This window comes from Mandrillus leucophaeus, unplaced genomic scaffold (assembly GCF_000951045.1).
Source record: "Mandrillus leucophaeus isolate KB7577 unplaced genomic scaffold, Mleu.le_1.0 Scaffold1705, whole genome shotgun sequence".
Lineage (NCBI taxonomy): Eukaryota > Metazoa > Chordata > Mammalia > Primates > Cercopithecidae > Mandrillus > Mandrillus leucophaeus.
The window spans coordinates 85,662-96,284 of NW_012101705.1; the positions used below are offsets into that span (position 1 = coordinate 85,662).

The following is a 10,623-nucleotide window of genomic DNA, read 5'->3' on the forward strand; positions in this document are numbered from 1 at the left end:
AAAAAAAAAAAAAAAAAGAGTCAGAGAAAGGAGAGAAAGAGAAGAGAGAGAGTTGTGATTGTCTGGGCTCCAGCATGGTCTTGGGTCTCCTTCACTCTGACCACTCTGACCCTCCAAGTCCTCTGCGTGTGTCCCTAGGCCCTCTGCTTTCACGGCTTGGATCCAGGGGAAACAAGGACCATGGTGGTGGAGGGTCTGTCCTAATATGTTTGCTCACAGAATGCCAAGGAGAGTTGCTTCAGAGGGCACAAGACCAAACCAGGAGCCCCAGGTGTGATGCCAGGGGTCTTTGTCCTCAGGCCAAAGGTCAGAGATTTGGGTTCTTCTTTGCCACCTCTTCCAGAACAGTCTCACCGGTATTACAATGGAAGGCATGTTTTCGCAGCTGTCCCTTTCTGAAATTCAAGCCCATGTCATGTCTGCCCTCTGGTAATCAATGGTCAGCCTTCTCTTAAGAAGATCAATTTTTCCTTGAAGTGTAAGGATTTCTTTTCCTCCTGACAAAATAATCAAGGCAGCCCAGTTAATTATTTCTGTTGCTAAGTTTTGAATTTCTCATGTTTATAAAGGTTGGGAGGGCTGGTGGCAGTAATATAAGATTTTTAAGTCATACAGAACTGGATCTGCAAAGCAGCTGTTCTATCTTTCTGTGTGACCTTGGGCAGATGACCACCCTGAGCCTGTTTCCTCACCTCCTCAAGCAATCTTGATAAAAATACAATACGGATAAAACACTTAACATGGTGCCTGGCACCAAGAAAGCACCTCGCAGGGTGAGGGGCAGAAAGGGGAGGGGAGAGAGAGAGAAAAGTGAACAAGAAGGAGAGGGAGAAAAAAGAATGAGAGCAGAAAACAGACAGTCATAGACAAGGAGGGACACACAAAGACACAGAGACAAAAGAGACAGAGATGGAGAGTACAAAGACAGGGAGAGAACAGAGAGATTATAGAAAGTCAAGCACCTTATCTACAAAAGCTGGTGACAGTGGTACTAGTAGTAACAGCAATGGCATAAAGGCTGCGTTTTATTTATCATAAAATTATGTTCATATTTCTGAATGTAGTAGAAGATGAAGCATTTAAATACATGAATATCTTTGCTGTTTGTTTGTAGTATATTTGACATACTCACTGAAACCTTTCCTGCCTTGCCTTAGCTAGGTTGGTCATTATTCATTATTCACAGATACCAGGAATAGCACATACAAAGGATCTAAAGCTACACTGAGCATTCATGTTCCAAGACGGAGCTGGGACTGTGGCATAGAAGCATGTGGCTGGATAGGGGCATACAGCCAGATTACAAAATCTCTTACATGCTAGATAAGCAGAGAGAGCTCCTCTGAAAGCAATGGGGAGCCCTGGGAGATGTACGGGCAGGAGCTGAAATAAAACAGAAGAGTGGGGCAAATAGAAGACAGTAGTATCATTTGAATGAGGAGAGAAAACATACTGTTATGACAGCTGCAGTCTGTGGACGTCCCTTATGGAAGGAAACACTTTTGCACCCATCATGGTGTCAGAAGGTAGCCACATGGTCACAAAGCCTACACTTGCTAGCTTGACATCCCCTTGGTCACCTGGTGCCTCTGGACATCCAGCCATCTCCCCCTCTTTATAAACCTTCAGATACAGCGACATTGCCCATTCACCAGTTGACTAGCAGGAAAATCATGTGCCTCCTTGAATCATGGATTCCTTTGCTTCTAGGTCCTGGCTCTTTCCTATTTCTGCCACGGTTGCCTGATGGACACCCTGTCTCTTAAGCCCTTAAGGCAGACTTAAGTGCTTGCTGTTTCTATGCATGCCCTCACATTCCTGCTTCCTTTGCCTAAAATGTTCCCTCCCCCAGTACTGACACATAGCCCACCTATGCTCAAGTTCCAGTCAAGTTGCCATGTAACCCATCCCTTGTCTCCCAGGCCAAAGTGACTTCTCCCTCCTTGGAATGCCCCAAACTACCAATTTATGTCCCTCATCCACTCTTGTGATGCCTTAAATCATAGTTGTTTGACCTTCACTACTAATACAAGATTCCGTCAGCTGCTGAGAATCTATTCCAGTTATGTGTGTCTATCTAGTCCAATTATGTACGTGCGTCTATTCCAATTATGCATTCCAGAACCGGGGAGATAACCACAGCATGGGTTCAGGGGACCCACTGGACTCGCTGGACCCACTGTGAGGCAGATCAAGCTAAAACTCCGTTGATCACCTGACTTCCATAACCCCTACTCTGACTGGTGGACCGCAGTGACATTTTCTTGGAATTAGTGTCAGTTCAGAGGCAGTGTCCAGTAATCGCAGAAACACAGTCACACTGGTAAAAGGCCTTAGGTCCCTTTGGGAAAAGCCAGAAGAAGGGTAAACTGTATACATTTTTGACAGTGTAGCAGGAATCTTCATGAAGGGACTCTCTTCATTCAAGGGGTTCCTGATTGCAAACTGTATCAAGTCTGGGAATTGATTGTTTTTGCTATCATAACGTGCAATTGCCTCTTGTTTATGTGCAGATATCATCAGGAGACCCAGCTGTGCTCCTGGATGGTTTTACCACAAGTCCAATTGCTACGGTTACTTCAGGAAGCTGAGGAACTGGTCTGATGCCGAGGTAAGAAATTTGCCACCTGCTTGGCCTGGGCTTTCTAGAGCAAAGGACCAGCCAGAGCCCCAGATCTCATTTGATTCGGGATCAAGTGTCCTTCCTGGGCACTATGAAGAGAAGCCCCTTTGGCTGGTGAAATGGCGAGAAGAGGGTTGTGTGTTCAACTCATTCAATTCTGTAAGCATTGCTGAAGCAGGTGCTATATGCCAGACCCTAGATGGGCTACAAGCACATACGGATACATAGGAAATAGCCTCCACCCTCAGCAAGCTCACTGTCAGTAAAGGAGACAGAAATACATCAATCAAAGGAGGAAGAGAAGATGAGGAATTCACAGAAAGGATAATGGAGTTCCTGTAAGAGATTTACCAGACAGAGGTGTGTAGACACGCCTGGAGCAGACATCTTGGAGCCGCCGACAGAAGGTGAAGCAGTCCAAGAAAATGTGAGAACTTTTCCACTGCTCTACACAGTTCACAGACATGTCCATTTTATTTCATTGAAGCTTTGTCTGAGAGATCACCAAATAGACAGTCAAAGTAAGTTATCTCAGCCGCGTGTGGGGAGTCGATGCTGCCGAATTGTGATTAATTGGGGGAGTCATATAGGTACATTTCGCATGATCTGGGCCCATGCGGTCTTAGAATCCCTGTATTAAACTAGACAATGAAAAACAGAAAACAAACAAACAAACAAACAAAAACAAGAATGAAGCACCTACCACACGCCAGCTACTGAGGCTATGAACGTATTCTCTGGCCTTAGAAAGCCCAGGATTAATGCAGGATTGCGACATTGAAACAGAACATTTCAATGCAGCATGAGTATAAATGACTTGCCCAAGTTTACACTGAGAGTAACTGATGCAGTAACCCCAGCAAAGTCTGAGCTGAGTCCTGAATAATTGTATAAAAGGGGGAGAGAAACAGAGTGAAGAAAGGGCTTCCCAGACTCTGTCCCTGGAAAGAAAATGAGCTCGTGGAGAGGAATAGCCTTTCTCTGTGAAAACAAAGAGAACAAAGAGGAAGACGTCTGGGAACCATGGAGTAATAGAGACCTGAGTTTACATAACTACGGTGCAATTCACTAGGTACCTCCCTTTACCTGTTTCCCTACTGGAAAGTGGGATAATACTTTTTACTTCATGGACTTGTCAGGAGGATTCATTAAAACAACTTGCATAAAGCCTATGGCACATGGTAGACGCCAATTCAGGGTCTCAAGAAAGAACAGCCCACAGGATTGACACTGAACCTTAACAAAGTTAACAGGACCAGGATGCAGAGGCGGTGCTGGGATGGTGAGGCCAAAAGGGACCCCTCAAACCCAACAAGGGCTGTGCGGCTCCCCGATTCCTCACCAGTGTTGCTACTGCCCTTGGCTCTTGAGACCCACGGAAGCTGATGGAGGCAACGTGAGAAGTGCATGGACATGCGACCTTGAGCTTGAGAGGCAGAGGCCTGAGTTCTAGTTACAGCTCCAGCAGTACCAGTTGTGTGGACTGGGAGGGAGGCTATCACGTACATACTCCAAGCCTGTTTCCCCTTCTGACACAGGATCTTCTGTGGCTAGTACCCAGTGGGCACTCAATAAATGCTGTCTGGTCATCTGGCTGGCATGCCTCATGGGCCTGAGAATTAAATAGAATTACAGTGATAGAAGCATGCTGATATTGTAAGTGGTTTGTAAGTGTGAGGACTAAATTATTATTAAATAGTAATCACATCTAATCTTGGGTAAATTAGTAAAAGCAAGAATGGGAGCAGTAAAAACCTAAGCAACCCAAACTAAAATTTTATTGAATTAATTCAATTTCTTGTCATGTAACACAACCTCAGAAGAGAATAAAGTTTACATACACACGCCCATATATATAAACATTTGCCTTGTTTAATTGAACAATAGGTTTCTGGTTACAGAACAAGAATTTGTCATGTCATGTGTTTCATACAGTCCTTAAAACAGTGAGTGATTACCATTTATTCACCCACAAGAAAAATTCAGATTGCATGGCCTTGGATGTGAAAGAAGACAGCAGTTTTGCCAAGGACCTCAGAAGGAAAACTTTGGGATTGATATGCAGACATACAGGAGTAAAACAGATTTGGGAATAGAGTTGAAAGTTTTTTTTTTTTTTTTTTGAGACGGAGTCTCGCTCTGTAGCCCAGGCTGGAGTGCAGTGGCCGGATCTCACCACCTGTCTCTTATACACATCTAGATGTGTATAAGAGACAGGAGATGGAGTTTCACCGCGTTAGCCAGGATGGTCTTGATCTCCTGACCTCGTGATCCACCTGCCTCGGCCTCCCAAAGTGCTGGGATTAGCCCAGCCGGCTAATAATAATTTAAAATAAACCCAATGTAGGCTTAGGAATTAGGGAGACCTGGGCTCTGGTCCTGTGTCCAGTTGCCCTTTCCTGATCCTCTGTCTCCCCATCCGTAAACTAAAGGTGGGCCCCATCTCCTTGGGCTGCCGTTAGGACTGAATGGTGGGGTGCCCAGTGTATTGGAGGTGTCCGGGGAAGAGCACTGCCGTAACGTCTGTTCTCTGATGCACATTGTGTTCATATTCTGACACTTCTGAAATCAGGTGTGTGCTACAAACACGCTGTGTCACAGTGTATCATAGATTCATTGACAGTGATTTTATTTTCTTTCTTCATGGGACATAAAATAATGCCACATTTTACAGTCAGCAGTTTCTTAGATCTGTTGAAATGCAGTATTATAACACAATAGGTCTCATGACAGGTCCTAGGTAGCAGTAATTATTTTACAGATGAAGAAACTGAGCCTCAGGGAGGTGAAGTGACTTGTCAAGGTCACATATGCCCCTGAGAAGCAAGACCAGGATCCCGGGCACGTCCTTAGACCCCCAATCTCTCGCGCTGGCCTTGTACTGCCTCTTTCTCGAGACCGAACGCTGCGGTAGTTGTGTTCTCTGCCAGGCTGGCAGGAAGCCTTCTGTGGGGTTTAGAGCACTCTGTGTGGAGGATGTGGGGGCTGCGTGAGTCCCTCCTGCTTGGCACACTAGCGTTCTGAGGAGAGGGCTGTGCTTTAAACATGCAGGCATCATTAACAGGACCTCTCCTTGTACGTAGCTCCAGTGTCAGTCTTACGAAAACGGAGCCCACCTGGCATCTATCCTGAATGTAAAGGAAGCCAGCACCATAGCAGAGTACATAAGTGGCTATCAGAGAAGCCAGCCCGTATGGATTGGCCTGCACGACCCACAGAAGGTAACCTCAGACTTGGCCACAAAGGCCCTCTTGGGAAAGCCAGGCTGGCATCTTCTTTTTTGAGGAATGGCCTCCCGGCCTATAACAGGCATACAGCGGGTGGATCTTCTCCAGATGCGCCTCCAGCCGACAGAGACCAAGGCCTCAAGGTCAGGGATCCAGTTCTGGCCCTCGGTGGAGGATATGATTTAAATGTACAGACCTCTGTCTAATTAAGGTCCTCCTGAAAGGCAGAACACAAAATTACCAACGTTTTAAAGCCTTAACAAGTTCGTGTGTGTGTGCGTGTGTGTGTGTACACACGGGCCTATTATGAGACAGATCAATCAAATCTCCATTGGATCTTGAGTTAAAGTTGAAAACTTCCAGCTAGCCTTTTTTTTTTTTTTTGGTGCTCTAATATTCTTTTTGTTATCCTTGATGCTTTTCGCTGTAACTTCCTGTTCTTTTCATCAATACCTTATTGTAAGAAATGACATGAGCAGCCTTTGTAAGGAACAGCTGTTGTTGAGGTCTAGGTGTGGGGTCTTCAGTTGACAGATGCTTGGTGGGGCTTCTTTAGTTGACTCAAACAAACACAGGGAACATAAAGCGGGAACCCCCATACTTCCTGCTTCTTAATAAAACTGCTGAAGATACCACATATTCATCACCCTCTTTCATGAATATGTATGTGTTCATCCCTTAGTGTTTGTCTATCAATATCTTAGGCTTTTTCTCTTTTTGAATATTATGTTACAGAAAAACTAATAATCCTTTACCGTAGTTGTTACAAATATTTTATGCAATTATTTTTTTAATGTCATTTATTTGACTATCAGAAATTTTGCATTTTTATGCATTCACATTGCTATCAGTCAGAACCCTGTCATTCAGATGGAATAAATACTTACATCTATTTCTATTTCTTGCAGTAGCATTGGTAATGTTTTCCTATTAGTGGTTGAGTGGAATGACTTTCTCTTTTTCCTTCTTTAAGCATTTCTGCACTTTCCCAACGTTTGCAATGAAAGCATGTTTTAAAGGGGACTGAAGGGACTTCCTTGGCTGTGGCAGGCGGGTTGCTGAGCCGTACGCCTCTCCATCTCCTGTTGTTGCAGAGGCAGCGGTGGCAGTGGATTGATGGGGCCATGTATCTGTACAGATCCTGGTCCGGCAAGTCCATGGGTGGGAACAAGCACTGTACTGAGATGAGCTCCAATAACAGTAAGTTCTAATGCACTGCCCCTCACCACTTCTCAATGTGCAGACCCTTCCCTTTACCTAGTAAGAGCAAAAATAGACACAGGGGACTCCTGCCCTCCTCATTCCACACTAACAACTCTTTTCTCCAGCAGGGCAGTGACCTTGCCACAGACATCGATTACCAACCTTCAGTCCTTTGTGATCACTTTACAGTCTTTGTCCTATCAATGTTCCAGCTGTTGTTATTTACTCAATATTTTCTTTAAATCCATTCAGTTTTTTCTGAAATATACTTATTTTAAAATCACATTCTTTACCAGGAGGGGGATATATATCCTGTTTGGGGAAACCCAGACCACAGGGAGTAAATATATGCGGTGAAGACAGATACATCTCTTCTGACTTCTTTAAAATGAGGGTTTGCCATGAGCCCTGGAAAGCTGGTCTTTGCCTGAGTTCTTCCCTCCTGTTTCCCTGAATCCTGTCCCCAGAATGCAGTGGCCTGAAGCTCAGTGCAGGCTGCACACACTTGCATGAGCCTCCTCCTTTCCCTGGCCTGCGTTCCTTCTTTGTCTTTCTGCTCATGAGTTAGACTTTTCAGCATTCATCCTGGTGACACCTTGGGCTGGGTACCTCTTGGTTGTGGGGGCTATCCTGTACTTTGCAGGAGGTTGAGCAGCATCCCTGGTCTCTAATCGGTGGGCGCCAGTAGCACTCCTCCTCCCAGGTCGTGAAAAATATCTCCAAGAATGACCAAGTGTTTCCTGTGGAAGGCAAATTCACCCCCTGGTGAGAACCATGACGAATAAGCGGTGTAGAAAACTTCAGCTGTACAAGATCACAGGATATTAAAGAATCCTCAATGCCAAAGGTCATATACTTGAGAATATCCCAGTGGGTCTAATAGGCCATCATAGTGACACCAGGACCCCCTGCCAGCCAAGAAGTCAGCGTGGGGCAGGCCTGGGCTGAGGTCTCAGCTATTGGGCTGGGGAGAGGAGGGACTCGGCCACCCCCAGCAGGACATGGGGGAAGTTTAATGTTGTCTGAGGAATAAACTTACAAGAAGGAAAAAGAGAGGGAGAAAACTTTCTAACAGCACGAGGCGAAGGGCAGACACGATGAGACACAGTCTGAGGAAAACCCTCCGAGACAAACAGCCAGAGAGGGGATGTGCACAGACCGGTGAGAGCACAGCTGCTGCTGTTCAAGGCAGAAGTCGGCTCAGATGGAAAGAAGACAACCAAAACCAATAGGCAGAGGCTACCCACAAGTGGATTTTTATTCTAATCAAGGAAAACAATGTTGCACAGTTAGCGCTGCTCAAACACATAACGAGCTACCCCAGGAAGCAGTGAGAAACTTTACAGCCAGAGTTAACCAAGCAAAAGGTGGACATTGTAGTTTTTATTGCAGTTGACGCATTAAAAGTGTTAGAAGCGAGGCTCCATGGCATAAAAAAAATCAAATGAGGAACAACTGTAAGAATACCAATATCAGGGATTCGCTTTCCAGACCTGCAACATCAGACTCTCTGGGGCTGGAGGCCAGACCTGGTTTGGGAGCAGTAGACCAGATGCCTCCCCAAGTCCCTCACATTCCCCAGATTCTGACATTCCCACTGGACAAAGTTCTCAAACAAAAGTCCTTTCCCTGTGAGTCGGTGATCACATCAGCAAACTTCAGTAGCGAAGTCGCCTCTGTTGTGTGGATGGGAACCGGAAGACTGAAGCTCTCTGGGAACAGCACGTCTTTGGGTTCCTTTCCTTTCCCACGGTTACTCACCCAGCTCGTGGCTGTCAGAAGAACACTGACTGTCAAGGCAGAAGAGCACAAGGAATGAAGCAAGGATTTGAGGAAAACTGGTGGAAGGTAGAGTTTAAAAGCACATCCCCCTCAGTCACATCAGTTCAGTGGATTTTGCTCCCCACTCTGTTTCTAATTTTTTTAATTCAAAAAATATATAATATTAATGCCCCAATACACAGCCACACACACATTCTTGTTCTGTCTCTGTGACAGAGCTATTCCTTTTTTATATCTCTTTAGAAAGAACTTCAGAGCATTTTACTTGGTGTGTTTCTCTCTCACCCTTTCTGATGTAAAGGGGAGCCTTTACATCAGAATGTGTGTTTTGTGACTCCGGAAAATTGCAGCTTGCAATGTTTCCTGACGTTTTGCTGGTCCACTTTGAGACATTTAATTATGATAAGTGGGATTTTGCAGTTTGAAAAGAAATGTCATATTCAGTATACATTGAGGTCAAGAGCGTGGGTTCTGCATTCTGAATGCCCAGGGTAGAATCCCAGCTCCTCCTAACTGAGCTGTGTGACCCTGTGCAGCTCTCTTACTTCTCTGTGCCTCAAATGCCTCTTTATAAAAAGGAGGAAATAATCGTCCTAATCATCTGAATACATGTGGCGTGTTTATCATGTGCAAGCTAGGCTCATGGCTCTGTGGCCTGGAGGAGAGGAAAATAAGGTCTCTCACTCACCCTTCCCTGCACTCCGCCTCTGGTGAGGTGGGAAAAGTAGAGCTCTCTAGCTTAGTGCCTGTGGTGAGCTGTGCTGTGCTTGATTGTTTGAAGTTGCTGTACTAGCTTATCCACAGGCTCAATGGGCAGCAACCTCAAAAGGACTGGTTGATGAGTCAGTCTCAAGCCTGGCCCATGGCCTTGTGCTGTATTCTCTTTGCCCCACACTGTGAAAGTACCCACAAGCTTGCAGGGCCCATTTCATTTATACTCTGTGGCCCCTGCGCTGAGCACTAGGGATGCTGGCATGGGCAGGCCCCATCCTAGGAGTGGGAGGGGCACACCTCACCACTTCCTCTCCCCAGAGCTCTCACCCACCCCACACACACTGGGAACAGGGTCAGATCTGCAGGTCAGGGCCCAAGCAGACACCTAGCCAGGGAACAACTCCTCGCTCTGCTGCAAGCACCCGTGGATGACAAGTGATGCTGTGGAGCTTGGCTTCTGGGAGGGAAATAGCTGGATCTCACCTCAAAAATACTTCAGTCCTTCAAAAGGCCACCTCCGCCTTGGGCTCAGTCCTTTTTCATAAGCAGATGGCCTGTTGGGATGTGAATGGCTTTAGCAGCTTTCAGTTCTTTTAACTTTGAATAGGAGCTTCTTAGAGCTTAGGAAAGGCCACCCTCAGATCCTCACTGCGTCCTGCTTCAACACAAGAGCCCCTCGTTCTCAGTTGATTCATGTCAACCCCTGCCTTTCTTCAAAAGCAGTGCTGGAGTGGAGCTTTTGCCATGGTGTGTGACATTTAAAGTGTTTTTCTTTCATTGGGAAAGTTAGTATCTGTCTTAAGGTTCTGCAGGGAAACAGAAGTAGTTGGATGTATATATAGAGAGACAAAGATTTACTTTGAGGTATTTGCTCATGCAGTTGTGGGGGCTGTCAAATCTGAAAACCACAGGGCAGGCCAACAGGCTGGAAATTCTTTTTTTTTTTTTTTGAGACAGAATCTCCCTCTGTCACCCGGGCTGGAGTGCAGTGGCCGGATCTCAGCTCACTCCAAGCTCCGCCTCCCGGGTTTACGCCATTCTCCTGCCTCAGCCTCCTGAGTAGCTGGTACTACA

The 10,623-nt window shown here is 45.9% G+C and overlaps 1 protein-coding gene across 3 annotated transcripts in view; it reads left to right on the forward strand.

Moving 5' to 3' along the window:
• Positions 1–10,623, forward strand: part of REG4 (regenerating islet-derived family, member 4) — a 28,148-nt gene that overhangs the window by 5,764 nt on the left and 11,761 nt on the right. For 2 of the 3 annotated variants that reach the window (XM_011976904.1, XM_011976905.1), the window contains exons 3-5: positions 2,514–2,611; positions 5,707–5,844; positions 6,945–7,050. In XM_011976904.1, the coding sequence (XP_011832294.1) occupies positions 2,514–2,611; positions 5,707–5,844; positions 6,945–7,050 (342 nt within the window). Of the gene's footprint in view, positions 1–2,513; positions 2,612–5,706; positions 5,845–6,944; positions 7,055–10,623 lie in introns of all 3 variants that reach the window. The other variant, XM_011976903.1, reaches the window with a different exon arrangement.